Below are 15,580 nucleotides of genomic sequence, written 5' to 3' on the forward strand. Positions count from 1 at the left end.
CTTCTACACTTTGATTAGTTGTTTGTCTTAAGTCAGAAAGTTTTGAGTATGTAATTACTCTTTACAGGCCATGTCCAGAATTGATTGTGCTCTAAAATTACTGTTATTCTAATGCTACAACCAGCCTATGCTAAATACCATTGTTTTTTAATTAAGAAGATTTGGGTACTTAAGCTTCTAGAGTGGCCCCTAGTAGCAAATTGCTAGGTGGTCCAGCTGTTAAGAGTCACAGTATTTGTGGGAAGGCAAAGAGGCCTTGTATATTTCCAATTCATGAGATTTCCTAGTTCACCTGAATCAAGTCATTCTTAGCTCTAATTTTTTTCTCTTATTGCTGTCAGCTACATTTTGAGGTTCCAAACCCCAACTTATGTCAACTATCTAACAAAATATATATGAATTTAAATTTGCCACAGATCTTTCAAATTATAAAAGTATCTTCACTTTTACTTATGAAACAAGATAACATCTTTCCTTTTAATTTTATTTCTCTTCCTGACTCCAGGTTTTATTTCATTTATTTCATTTTAGATGAACTGTAACCCCCTTCCCTGAGAGTAACTAGCAAGGAATACTAGAGTCCATAACTTGGGGAGAGGGCAATAAAAGAAGGATGGGAAAGATGGAGAAAGACAGAAAGAAAGCAATAGAAAAAAATATATCCATGGAGTGTCTAACATAATATTGCCCATGGTTAATAGTATTTATGTATGAATATTGCTATATTTTGGGTCCATTTGTCATTTGTGTAAAGTAGCTAATTTACACTGAATTACCGAGCAAGAATTCATATTTTTATGCTAGAAATTTCTTTCCTCATACATGGACAATTGCATGCTGTATGACTTAGTTTGAAATGATGGAATCACAAGCATTAGTAGTTTAAAAGGAACAGGTTTTGGCTGGGAAGGTGGCTCAGTGGTAGAGTGCTTGCCTTGCATGCATGAGGCCCTGGGTTCGATTCCCCAGTACCACAGAAGCAAAAAAAAAATAAAATAAAATAAAAGGAACAGGTTTTGAACAATATTAGCATTTTGAACAATATTAGCCAATTAAATCTATAATAACCAGTGATTCACAAATTTGTTAAATATTTTAATTGCTGTTTTTTCATGTAATTTTGTTCATAGGCTATCTTTATTTGTATTTCATTAATCTTTGTGTTTCAGTTTGCTTTTGAAAGTTTTGAAATTAATTTTAAAATTACCCTGATGGGTAATTTTATGGGTTATAGTTCAGTGGTATAGTAGCTGAGGCCCTGGCTTCAATCTCTAGAATCACAAACAAACAGAAAGGAAATTATTTGGGGAATCATTTATTTTAAATGATATTCTATAAAATTATATATATAAATGATTTATATAAAATGATATTGATCCCCAGAGGCTCACATCTATACTCAGGAGGCTGAGATCTGAGGATCACAGTTCAAAGCCAGCTGGGGCAGAAAAGTCTCTTATCCAATCAGTTACCCAAAAAGCCAGAAGTGGAGCTATGGCTTAAATGGTAGAGTGCTACTCTTGAGTACAAAAGATCAGGGATAGCACCTGGTCCCTGAGTTCAAAACCCAGGATAGGTATACACACAAAAAAAGAATATTATAAAATATAGTTATAAGTCTTAAATTTGTAATGTTATAAATAACAATATATTGTTACAAAAGCTTATGAAATGGCTAAAAATCTTCAAACTTCGAGTATCTTTTAGCAAGTTCACCAAGTCACTTAGTAAACAATTAGTAACACTTGAAGTAAACAGTGTAGAGAAATAGGAAAAAAAAAAAACAATCAAAACAATCTTTGCCTTTAAGAAGCTCACATTATTCAACACCTCAAATCATAGGAGGCTGGAATTATATGCAGTATCTTTCTTGTTCAAGTTTCCTTTGCCACAATGAACCAGTTTCCTATCTCAGTGAACCTTTTCAGTTGATATTATAGTTGCATAAGAAAAATGTTTTATTTTACTCATAACCATACATTTTTAGATCAGAAATTTAAGTGTCCTGTTTTTAGAAAAGTAGACTTTTGCTTTAATAGTAAATTCAGCCTTCATACATTTAGGGGTCTTTTTTTCCCCAGACTAAAGCACAAATGATGGAATTTTTATTCTGATATCACTGGGGAAATTATATTCTTGCACTTATTTAATAGACAACTCATAACTTGACATGATGAAGTCTTCAAAATTTCAAGATGACATTGTAGAAATGCTAGAGTCTACCTTATTTTTCTATTATGCAGTAGAACCTTATTGATAAGATTTTGATTTGGTATTTTATGTTTTATGATAAAAATAAGTATGTTTTATAAAAGTCTTGGAACCTTAACACTTTTAAAAGTTGTACTCTGCCATTTGGTAATTAGACAGCTACAATACTGTGGAGCATTCTCCACTTGGCTTCTGCTAATTTCTAAAGTTTCAAGTTCACTCCTAAAATCCAGAATTGTAGAATCTTTATTTTTAAAATGTATAGATTTACTGTTCATAATGTGTGTTTATATATACAATTGTTGATAAGCTATATATATATATATTTTTTTTTTTTTTTGGTGGCTGTAGGGTTTGAACTAAGGGCCTTGTACTTACTAAGGAAGCAATCTACTTCAGTCATGCCCTATATGATTATTATTAAAATTTAAATTATTACATTATTATTACACTATTATAGTACTGTAAGTACTATAATATTGCACATTATGTAATGAAAGTGAGAAAGCAGAAAATTAGCGTTAATAAACATAACTTACCTTCCTAGTTGTTTGCATGTTTTTCTTTAGAGAGAACCTGTCTCCCATGATCCAGCCTCATTACTAGACCTGACTCTTCAAAACTGCCCTCTTGTAAAAAATGTTGCCAAATGTAACATTGAACCTTACAAGGGCTTTTTCAACCCAGACCACTTTTCTTTGTGCTAGGGCAGAATATTATGAACTTGAAACTACCTAATAGCAATATAAAGCACATTTTGCCATCATAGAATTTGGAAGATTTTTATAAACCTTACTAATTATTTTGTCCAACTATATTACTTCAGAGCTTTTTCTAAAACCACAGAAGAAAGCAAAGTGAAATTATTTGCTCATGACTACACATTGAGTTAGCAAATGTAGCAAGAAGCAGCCCTAACTTCATGAGATTTGCCTGAACTACATGAATGAAATGCCATAAAGGAGTAGAGCTTCTGGGTTTTACCAGTGTTTATATCAAATAGTCACTTTAGGATTCATTCTTAATCAGGAACTGAGAATAATAATCTGGTATGAATAGAAACTAAGAAAGAAAAACCTATTAACAATAGTAGATGAACTAATGTGTATACACACACACACACACACACACACACACACACACACACACACACACTCACACACATATGTATTATAAAGTGCTATATTTTATTTTCCAGCAGGATATAACTCAGTTTTCTTTTTTAGAGGCACTTCTGTCTACTTTTAATTTTATTACTGAAAATAAGAGAGAAATGAAGATTCATATGTCATTTGTAGGGTCTATGAATGTCAAGAAACCTAATGCTTTTCAGACTTTTTTTTTTTTGGGGTGCTGTTTCCAGAGCTTGAACTGAGGGTCTAGTCCCTAACTCTGATCTTTGTGTTCAAGGCTGGCTCTCTACTACTTGAGCCAAAGTTCCACTTCCAGCCTTTTGGTAGTTAATGGGAGATAATAGTCTCATGACATTTCTGACAGAGCTGGTTTCGAACTGTAATCCTCAGATCTCAGGCTCCTGAGTGGTTGAGATTGCAGGCATGAGCCATCAGCACCTGGTTCAGATATTTTTTTTAATCTTATCTATGAAGAGAAGGAAGGAAGAAATATGAATGTAAATAGGTGTGTGCCTTTCTGTCTAATAGGAATATAGTCCGGTGAGTCACAGAGGGTTTTATTGATAAGGCCAAAGCTAAAAGTAAACTCTTCAGTATCATTCCTTAGCAAAATTAGCAGGCTACTGAAAGAAGCTAATGACATTTTTTTTTTATCTACATGAAATTTACAGCTAGAGGCCAGAATCAGTGTGAGGAAAGTCTGCCTTACCTGCTTGCAGTAACCATGTGGGTATTACCAAAAGAAGGTGAAACTGTACTACATATGAAACAATAATTTCACATATAATGTATGATTATAATGGGAAAATCCGAATTTCTGAATTTCTAGTTAAACAATATTAATGCTAAGATGATTCTTAAGCTCAAGGGTTGGTGTTATTACTGTTTTGAAGATGAAGTTGCAAAAACACAGGAATATTTTCTCTGCATTCTGTGTACATCTCTCTAGAAACTATGTGTTAATAATAATATCTACTTTGACCTTATATAAAGTTCCTCAGAGAAAAGTTCTAACACTTATTTTTTGTTGTTGTTCTTGGTTGTGGGGCTTGAACTCTGGACTTGGGCACTGTCCCTGTGCTCTTCAGCTCAAGGCCAGTGCTCTACTGCTTGAGCCACAGTGCCACTTCCAGTTTTCTAGTGGTTTATTGGAGATAAGAGTGTCACGGACTTTTCCTACCTGGGCTAGCTTTGAACTGTGATCCTCAAATCTCAGCCTCCTGAGTAGCTAGCGTTATAGGCATGAGCCATCAGCGCTGGCTTTATTATTTTTATAACATTTAGATCTTTTCTGTAATAATGTGAAACTTATATTTTGACAGGAATTCATTTTGAGTAAATACTCTCAAGCATGCTAAACAAGACAGATATTTTATCTTGTAAAGAAAATACAGCTATTCATTGATTTCCTAGCTTTATAATAGGATAATGGGTTCTTTAAATGAATTAGCGCCTTGTTAAAGGTGGTAGTTACATCATCTTGCAAAAGACTTCCCTTTACTTTGTGACCTTAAGTAATGTAAAGACCTAAATTTTCAAGTTGCTCTTCTGAAACAAAAAGAAACAGATTTATTTCACAGTTTCATCAAAGAATTAGAGAAATTTATTTCTAGCCAGGTGCCAATGGCTCATGCTTGTAATCCCAGCTACTCAAGGAGGCTGAGATCTGAAGGTCAGGGTTCAAAGCCAGCCCTGGCAAGAAAGACCATGAGACTCTTATCCCAATTAATCACCAAAAATCTGGATACGGAGCTGTGGCTCTAGCACTAGTATTGAGCACAAAAGTTCAGGGACAGTGCCCAGGCTCTGAGTTTAAGACCCAGGACTGACACACGCATCCATGCACATGCACACACACACACAGAATTACATTCCTAATGTGAATTCATCTTCTGACTTTGGCACTTTTCAAAAAACCAGTGATTGCTTTCCAAAGATACTTGATAACCTTTTGGGGGGTAGTTTTGCCATCTACGTTTTTTTAAAAAACTTAAATATTAGACCCAGTTACTCTGTTTCTGTGATTTTGTTTTCCCAGCACTAGCATTTGAACTCAGGGCCCTCACACTTGCTAACTGTGAGTGCAGGGCCCTTACACTTGCTAACTGTGAGTGCTACCACTAAGCCTCCCTTCCTTTTTGCCCAGTTGATTTTAAGATAGTATACACCTGGACCAAAGGAAGGTATTTGGGGATTTCTGACATAGCTGGAGTGGCAGGTACATGTCACCAAACCTAGTTTCTTTCCATTTATATGGGCATTTTTGCCCAAACTGGCCCAGAATCATGATCTTCCCATTCTCAGACTCTCACATACCTGGTGTAACAAGCACATGCCACCCTACCTAACTATTCAGCTCTTTTTGAGACAGATCTTCCTAAATTTCCCAGGCTGGCTTGAAACTTTCAATCCTCTTTCCTCAGCCTTGGAGTTGCTAAGATTATACATAAGCACCACCACACCTAGCTTATTTCTTTTAATAGTTTCCAATGAAAACGTCAGAAATTTGGCCAAAGATATGTGTATAAATGTACTAGGAGTATGTGATATTCATTACAGAAAAAGTTTCTATATTGATAAGAAAGAGCCTAAATATTGTTACAAAGATGAATGGCATACACACTTACACAATGGCACTCTATTCAAGTTTGTGGGTCAAATTTGGGGCTAATTAACTCCTGACCCCCCCCCCCAAAAAAAAACATACAAAATGGCATGTACTGTGATTTCATTTGCAAAGTATTTTTAAGCTCTGTGTGTTGGGCTGGGAAGGTGGTTCAGTGATAGAGTGCTTGCCTTATAGGCCTGATGCTGTGGGTTCGATTCCTCAGCACCACATAGGCAGAAAAAGCCAGAAGTGGAGCTGTGGCTCAAGTGGTAGAACACTAGCCTTGAGCTGAAAAAAAGTTCTGTGTGTTGGCCTATTCCAGCTTCCATTACAAAATGGGTGGTTTAAGAACAGTCATTTGGGGGCTGGGAAGGTGGCTCAGTGGTAGAGCGCTTGCCTTGCATGCATGAGGCCCTAGGTTCAATTCCTCAGCACACATAAGCAAAAAGAAAAAATCTGGAAGTGGCGCTGTGGCTCAAGTGGTAGAGCACTAGCCTTGAGCTGAAGAGCTGAGGGACATCGCCCAGGCCCAGAGTTCAGGCCCCACAACTGGACCCCCCCCCAAAAAAAAAGAACAGTCATTTTTTTTCTCACAGTTCTAGAGGTTGGAAGTACAAACACAAAGTGCTGCCAAGATAGATTTTTCTTCTGTGTTTTCTTCTGGAAGCTTGTGGTGGCTGCCAACTAAGTGTGTGCTCTCATGACCTCAGCCTGAGCTTCCTTACCTATTATAAGAAAACACCAATCTTTACCAGACAGGTGACCTCACTTAGCCTGAAGTTCCACCATACACCACTGCCACCCTGGTAGTAAAGGATTTAACATCTGAATTTGGAGAGAACAAATTCAGTCTGTAACAGTCTGGTAGTATAAATGATGGGGGGGGGAATGTTTTTCCTCTATTTCACTTAGTCACTGCAACCCAGACCACTTCACCCCTAAATTAGCAAACTGTGCTGGAATTTCCCCCATGTATACAAACTAGTCAATCTGCTATTGTCTACCTGCAGATAATGTCAGGTTGAACAGTTTCAGTGATGTGTTAGTATCACAGGACTCCTCTCCACTTTAGATGCCAATTATTAGTCCCAGTTTGTATCCTCCATTTCTAAGTGACTGACTTGTATAATCAGTGTTCCATAATACCTTCTTCTGCTTTAACATTGACAAATTTGCTCAATCAAGAAATTACTTTTCAGCAAGATAATTTAATGCATGTAAGAAGATCATTTGAAGCAGGGCTCTAGTGGCACACACCTGTTACTCTAGCTACTCGGGGCTGAGAGCTGAGGATTTTGGTTTGAAGTCAGCCCAGACAGGAAACTTTTTGAGACTTATCTCCAATTAACCACCAAAGAGCCGGAAGTAGCTCAAGTGGTAGAGCACCTGCCTTGAAAAAAGTCTCAGGGACAGCACCCAGGCCCTGAGCTCAAGCCCAAGGAGTAGTGTGCACACGCGTGCACACACACACAGAGATAATTTGAATGAAAGTGCTTGGAAAGAGACTTGGTATAAAAAAATGGTTCATGCATTTAAAAAGGCTGGCAAGTATAAAATCTGAAGAGCATATGTCCCAGTCAGGATGATCTTCTTACTCCAGGCAAGGTCACCCTTTTACTCTATTAAGGTCCTCAATTGACTAGATGAGGCCCATTCACATTATGGAGAATAATCTACTTTTCTTACTTCACCAATTTAAATGTTAGAATCATCCAGCAGATCCATAACAGGAACAACCAGATATCTGGGCACATTCTGGCTCAGTCTACTTGACATATAAAATGAACCATTGAAAATTATTTGAAAATTACTTTTTTAGAACAGTTCAAAAATTACCATTGTCTACCTAGTTGAGGGAAGAAAAGGAGGGGATAAAGCATGGAAACTCAGAATAAAATAAAAACCATACACTTTGCTTAGTTTGTAAACTTAAACGCTGAAATTGTTTGCTTTGGAAAATACTGTTTTCTCAGGTCATTATGTACAATAGTAAATGAATAAGCATCTTTGTGATAAAATTGGTTATGCTCTTCTTCTGATGCCTTTGTAATTTACAAACTCTGTGTTTACTTGGACTGCTGTAACAAAATACCTTCAACAAAGTAATTTATATGCAGCAGAAAACTGTTGTTTAAATTCTGGAAACTGAGAGAGGTCCAAGGTGAAGGCACTAGAAGGCTGGTGTCTACTAAGGACTCACTCTGCTTTCAAGATGGTACCTTGCTATGTCCTCACATGACAGAACAAGCAAGAAATTTGCTCAGGCCTTTTTATAAGAACAGTAGTTCATGAGAGTGCGGCCTCCTTGACTTCAATACTGCCAAAGGCCTTACCTCTTAATATATGGTTATAGGTTCTAAAACACGTGAATTTGGAGGACACCAACATTTAGACTTTAGATGTTGCCTAACTATGCATTATGATTGTCATTTCATACTCATAAATGTGAATGAACATAAGAAATTATATCCACTAACAAATACTTGTCATTTATTGACTGTGGTTACTGAGAACTATCCGTCATCTTTTTCATATATAACATAGAGAATATTCAACTCATTTCACATAACTGCTTTCTTACAAAGGTATCACTTCACCAGAAATGTCAGAAGTAGTTATGTTTCAAACTCACAGTGCTTACATAAAGATTGTTCTGATAGTTTAGCCTCTTTTTTTTGTTATTACAAAAGAAAATATTATCACTGGATTATATTCTCCATAATAATTATTAAGACTGCTCAGAATCTTTGATGGGATAGTATTTATTAAGGGTACTCAAAATCTTTGACCCAGAATCTTAATGGGATAAATAGGAAAAGACTACTAATGTTCCATTTGTATTTCTCAGTATATATTTTAATTGGGTTGTACCAGACACTTTCTGGCAGATTTTAAGCCATCCTTCAAATTTACACACACAACTGGAAATAACCAACAGTATGTATGGTATAATATAACCATAATTAATTATCTCACTTAGGTAGTGCACAAAATAGCACCACCCTGACGCTTTAGTAAGGATTGTTTTTAATATTGGTCTAGAGTGAACAGAACTTTAATTTGCTCATATCTAAAGAAATTTAAATTGTTTCTGCTCATTGTTACAAGTCAATGAGTGTGTTAATTGTTTTCAAGGGAAACTAGACCTTACTTTAAATATAAGCTTATAATTTAATAGTAATAATAACCTGTTGTTTCTTTTTCCACAGTTCTTAGTGGTCTGTGTTCTAATGATTGTCCTCGTAAGATAACAGTAAGTAAACATAATTCTTAGTTATAAATATACCTGTGAAAATCTGTGCATGATATAGATACACTTAAAATATATTATTATAGGCTATAATCAAAATGTCATTAGTGTGTAGCAGTTATTAAAGTATCCTTCATTACTCTGGGAAACTGCTGACATTTTCCTTAAAAAAAAATCTTACTATATGAGGCCGGGCAATGGTGGCTCACACCTGTAATCTTAGCTACTCAAGAGGCTGAGATCTGAGGATCACGGTTCAAAGCCAGCCCGGGAAAGAAAGTCCGTGAGACTCTTATCTCCAATAAACAACTAGAAAAACAGAAGTGTTGTTGTGGCTTAAGCAGTAGAGTGCTCGCCTTGAGCTGAAGAGCGCAAGGACAGCGCTCAAGCCCAGAGTTCAAGCCCCACAACCGACAAAAAAAAAAAAAAATTCTTACTATAATGGTTATCTAATACATGAAGTGTTCTCTGATATCCTCTCATTGTTTCTGAATATTTGGCACCTACAATATTTGATTTTACTTACTTTTGTAAATTAGATGCCTCTCTACTTTGCCCTATGAATCCTTGGGGTCAAGAAACTTACTCATCTTTCTGTATCTTGTACACAACACAGTTCAACTCATTCTTGACAATTAATGACTTTTTTGTAGTGTTAATATTAATTTTCTGTCTAATAGAAGGGCTCAGTGAAAATAATAATGTAAAAATCATAAGGTTTTTGTTTTGTTTTTTGTTGGTCATGGTACTTGAACTCTGGGCTTGGGCACTGTCCCTGCACTCCTCAGCTCAAAGTGAGTGCTCTACCACTTGAGCCACAGTGCCACTTACGGTTTTCTAGTGATTTATTGGAGATAAGAGTCTCATGGACTTTCCTGCCTGGACTATTTTTGAATCATGATCCTCAGATCTCAGCCTCCTGAATAGCTAGGATTACAGGCATGAGCCACTGGCGCCTGGCTTTATCATGTTTTTTGAAGTAGGATGTTCTGTAAAGTGTAATGAAGTGTATTTGAAAGCATGAGTATATGTATATAAGTAGGGGGATGGTTACCCAAATCCAGGAAAAAGTTCAAATCAAAATCAATGTTAACTGGAGAGAGCACGTTTGACATGGTAGCAGAAGCTGCTTCCCTATTTCCAGCACCTTGGAGACAGAATATCATCCAAAGCAATGCTTTAATTGTGATGAACCTGGGCTTTTCTAGATGATGTCCAATAAAGCCAACATTTGTAAATGCAAGTATGCACTAGGGACTAAAACACAGAAGAGAGTAACTGCAGGGTATATGAGAAAGCCAAGTACAGTATATAGAACAAAGAACCATGTGCTCTAAGACCAAATTACAGGTTTTGAGAAAGAAGAACTTTTAATGTGAACATATTGTTACAGTTGTTCATTTTATGTTGCTCATTTACTGTACTTAATTTAAATAATGAAATTTTAACATAGATATATAATATATAGGAAAAAACAGTATATATTGCTAGTGTATTATCCATGTCTTCAAGCATCCTCTTACATGTGAACTTCTCTTCGAGGTTTGTGAACCTCTTCCTTGAGGATAAGACTAGAGTACAGTAAATACTGAGTTCTCTCTACAGTCCCATGAAATCAATAGCTTGACTGAATGTCTTTTAAGAAGAAGAAACCAAAACTCAGAGAAATAAAAATAACTTGTTCACAATGGAGAATGGATCAAGATATGATACATATACACAGTGGAATTTTATTTCTCCATTAGAAAGAATGATACTGCATCATCTGTAAAGGAAAGGGAAGGCATGGAAAAAATTATGTTACGTGAACTTAGGCCCAGAGAAACAAAGATTACATGTGTTATCTCATATGTAGAAGCTAGAATTAGTTTATAAATATGTAGGTAAGTACTTAGGGTGGTATATAAGTGTATACAAATTTTTAACTGAAATACAGTAGATTCAGAGGAAAAATCAAACTAATTCCTTAGAAAGGCAAAATTATAGTTCAACAAAATAAACACTAGGAATTGAATGCTTGAAAGAGGTATGATGGGTCAAGGGGAGAGGAGTAAATAAATGACAAAAGCTGGGGGGAGAATGAAGTCAAAATTGAATATATGTTCTATAAAATTAAGAAAAGTGAAAGGGGGTGGGTTGGGAGGGATGGGTGAGAATGTTGAAAGGGGTGTCACCTATCAAGATACATTGTACTCATGAACTGCTTTGTTGAATGGTAACTCCTGTGTATACCTACTCAAAGATAATAAAAATAGTTTTAAAATAAAATAAACTAGGTACTGGTGTTTTACACTTCGCAATCCTAGATACTCAGAAGACAGACCTGAGGATTGTAGTTCAAAGCCAGCCAGGCAAGGAAGTCAGTGAGACACTTACCTCTAATTAACTACCCAAAAACTGGAAGTGAGGCTGTGGCTCAAAGTATTAGAGAGCCTTGAGTATAAAAGCTCAGAGAGCACCCAGGCCCTGAGTTCAAGCCCCATGACCAACAAAAAATAATAAATAACTTTCTCAAAGTCCCACAGAAAATATGTGGAATAGAAGAAATTTGAAACCAGAAAGTCTGACTTTGATAACTCTTATTTTCAGAATTTAGAAACAGCAAAAATATTCCCAAGATGTGAAATATATACAGTAAACTCATATGCCTTCAATTAATCAGTCTACTGTACATACCATAAATTGGGTGACCTAAAAAATTAGAAAGAGAGAGAGAGAGAGAGAGATCTTAGTTTTAGAGGCTTTAAGTTCAAGATCACATTGTCAACATAGTTAGGTGATGGTGAGGGTTTTTTATCTCTGGTTTGCAAATCACCTTGTCACTGCGGTCTCATGTAGTTTTCCTTTGTGGACATATGAAATACAGTCTCTTCCTATAAGAGCACTAATCCTATCATGATGGCCTCATCTTCATGATTTCATCTGAACCTATTTATGCTCCAGGAAGCCCAGCTCTAAACCATAGTACTGGGGTTGTAGCTCCAACACATGAATTTGAGAGGGACATAAACTATTGTTTACAACAATAGTAAATAACTATGTCAAAGAAATATGAGAAAGAAGTTATATGTTACTTCATAGATGTGATCTGTGTTGATTAATATTTCTCCAGATTAAGTTTTTGGTGTTAGCCTTTCATGTTTCATATAAAGGAATTTATACTGCACACACAATTACTTAAAAGAAATAGGGGAAATATTTCCAAAGGTCTTCTCTTAATCCTTTTGGAATTGAAAATTCCTAGTGATATAATTAATACTCTCTTGCATTGTAAATACATAAAAATTGAGGTCTTCATAGACTTATCCCTACTCTAACCAGACACATAAAAGGTAGGAAAGGTTAAGTGATATTCCACATATTTTCACTATACTTGAAGTGACACAAGGTAAAAAATGCACAGGTTTCTTGGCATTTTCTATACATATTGCTATTGTAATATGTTTTGTACTGAATATACCCATGGTTTTTCATGGCATTGTTGAGAAAAAGCACCTTGAAGTGTATTATGCTGGTATGACATGTGGGATAAGAAACTTAACAGTCTTGGGGCTGGGAAGGTGGCTTAGTGGTAGAGCGCTTGCCTTGCATGAGGCCCTGGGTTCGATTCCTCAGCACCACATAAGCAAAAAAGAAAAGAAAAAAGCGGGAAGTGGCGCTGTGGCTCAAGTGGTAGAGTGCTAGCCTTGAGCTGAAGAGCTGAGGGACAGTGCCCAGGTCCAGAGTTCAGACCCCACGACCAGACCCAAAAAAGAAAGAAAGAAAGAAAGAAACTTAACAGTCTTATAGCTATGAGTACTAGTAATAAATATCATTTCAGTTGCAAATGAAAAGTGGAAATTGAATAGTTCATCCTATAAATAGAACAGAATGACTATTCTCCAGGTCTGACTATGGGCCCCAAAGAGTTTTTCTTTTTGTCAGTTGTATATATCAATATTTCATTGCTCGAAATTAAAACAAATAATTCAAAAATATTTTAATTTGTCTTATAAAATGACATATTCCTCATGTTAGCCATGTTGGTTTTTCTTTAGAAGACGACTAAATAAATTAGGGCGAAATGGTATTGTTTAAATTATTTCAAATGCCTTTAATACCATCATAATGGAAGATAGATTCTCATCTCTTTGTATTCACTTTTTGTGTGTATGTGATATGTTGTTTTGGCTGAAATATCTAAGAAGAATTCAGACTCACAAAGCTGTGTAGTAGAAAAGGAAGTATTTCTATCAGATACAGATAATTGTTGTTGGTCATCATTTGGCATTTGGCTTTTGGCAGTACTGGAGTTTTAAACTTGGTGCCTTACACTTGCTAGGCAGATCCTGCATCACTTGAGCCACACCCCTAACTCATTTTGCTGCTAGTTTTTAAGGTAGGTCTCCCTTTTTTCCAAGGCTGGCTTGGACTTCAGTCCTATTTATGCCTCTGCATAGCTGGGGCAACAGACACAAACTTGCTAGTTGAGAATAGAGTGCTTAATAGCTTTTTCCCCAGCTAGCCTCAATTTGAAATCCACAGTCTCTGCCTCCTAAGTACCTGGGATTACAAGTATAACCTACCACATCTGATCCTATCAATTTTGGAACCAGACCAATGAGTTTATCCTGCTAGCTGGTACAGTATTAAGATGTTCTTTAATTCCTACATTGAATGCATTTCTTACATTTTCTTTTGTTAATGGTTTCTAATTTAATTCCATCCTTGTGAAAGATAACCTTTCTACACTATTAATATTTCTACATCTATTATAGTTTGTATGGTTTCTCCTAAAGAAAGTTGTTCAAACTGTTTTCTAAGTGCAGTATTAAAATTTCCAATGATTTTTTTGTTGAATTATCTCCATCATTTCTTCATATAGTTTGGAATATATGAAGAGCTCTGTGTTCTTCACAGTTAATTCCAGTTATTTCATATCTAAATACCATTTATTCATATCTAATAAAATTAGAGTCTAAAAGTTTATCTAAATATGACCTCTACAGTTGTCATTTTTTGTTGGTATGCTAACTTTTCATGCTTTTACTTTATACTATATGTTGTCCTTTAATTGAAAGTGTCTCTTTTTTGCCCCATTTTCATGAGCATATGTTAATGGTACAAAGGTGTTTGTTTCACCATTACATTTCTGTTCAGGCATTCCCAAATCAAACACATCCCCTCTTTCACCTCCTGCCATTTCCAACCAATTTCTTGGAACCAATTCATCCCAATTTATTGGAACAAATTCACAAGATTCATTGCTGTATGTTCAAATATAAATAAATATAGACTATTATACCCATTACATACCTTTTATACCACTTTCTTCTCCTCCTTTCTTCTCCTATCTATTCACAAACAAAGCCTCTTTTCCATTTCTGTCAATTGGATTTTTTTCCAGTACCAGGGTTTGAACTAAGGACCTCACACATGCTGAACTCAGTGTGCACTCTATCACTTGAGCCATACCTCCAGCCTGACTTTTTTGCTGGTTATTTTGGAGATGAAGTCTTCCAGATTTTTCTGCACAGGCTGACTTTAAACCACAATCCTACAGTTCTCAGTCTCCTGAATAGCTAGCTTTACAGGTACGAGCCATAGCTGGTTAGCTCTGTCATTCATTTATAAGGACTAGATTCTACATATGTGAGAAAATGATGTTTTTCTCTCAGTCTGGTTTAGTGTAACATGATCTGTAATTCCATTCATTTTTTGGCTAATAGCATCACTTCATTCTTTGTGACTGAATAATTCTATTCTATAACACCGTATGTTCTTTTTTAATTTCATTTTACTTTCAAGGCATGTATTTTCTTTATCAATAATACCACAATCTAGGCTAATTCCATATTTTATAGCACATTATACTACATACATAATAGTACTTCTATAAACACTGATGTAGAGGTATCTCAAATCGTAGCTTTAGATATATGCATGGGAATAATATGTCAGGACTGTATGTTAAATCTGTCTAGTTTTTTTATTTATATTCCTACCACCAGGGAATAAGAGTTCCTTTTTTTTTTTCTTTTTATTTTTTCTTTTTTTTTTGTCAATCGTGGAGCTTGAACTCTGGGCTTAGGCATTGTTCCTGAGCTCTTAAGATCAAGGCTAGCACTCCATCACTTGAGCCACAGCACCACTTCTGGTTTTCTGGAGGTTAATTGGAGATCAGAGTCACACAGACTTTCCTGCCCGGGCTGGCTTTGAACCATGATTCTCAGATCTCAGACTTTTGAATAGCTAGCATTACTGCCATGAGCCACCGGTACCAAGCAAGATTTCTGCTTTGGCGGGGGGGGGGGGGGGGGTTGGTTATTACCACATCCTCACCATTTGTTGTTGTTTGCTTTCTTGATGATAGGCATTCTAAGTTGAGATGGTATTTTT

At 35.9% G+C, this 15,580-nt stretch overlaps 1 protein-coding gene across 1 annotated transcript in view; it reads left to right on the top strand.

The window, feature by feature from the left end:
- The window catches only part of Itfg1 (integrin alpha FG-GAP repeat containing 1), a 209,481-nt gene that overhangs the window by 153,724 nt on the left and 40,177 nt on the right, over positions 1 to 15,580 (top strand). Inside the window, exon 13 of the mRNA XM_070011952.1 lies at positions 9,162 to 9,205. Coding sequence (XP_069868053.1) covers positions 9,162 to 9,205 — 44 coding nt within the window. The remainder of the gene's footprint in view (positions 1 to 9,161; positions 9,206 to 15,580) is intronic.

This window comes from Dipodomys merriami, unplaced genomic scaffold (assembly GCF_024711535.1).
Source record: "Dipodomys merriami isolate MVZ:Mamm:240054 unplaced genomic scaffold, mDipMer1.0.p SCAF_85, whole genome shotgun sequence".
Lineage (NCBI taxonomy): Eukaryota > Metazoa > Chordata > Mammalia > Rodentia > Heteromyidae > Dipodomys > Dipodomys merriami.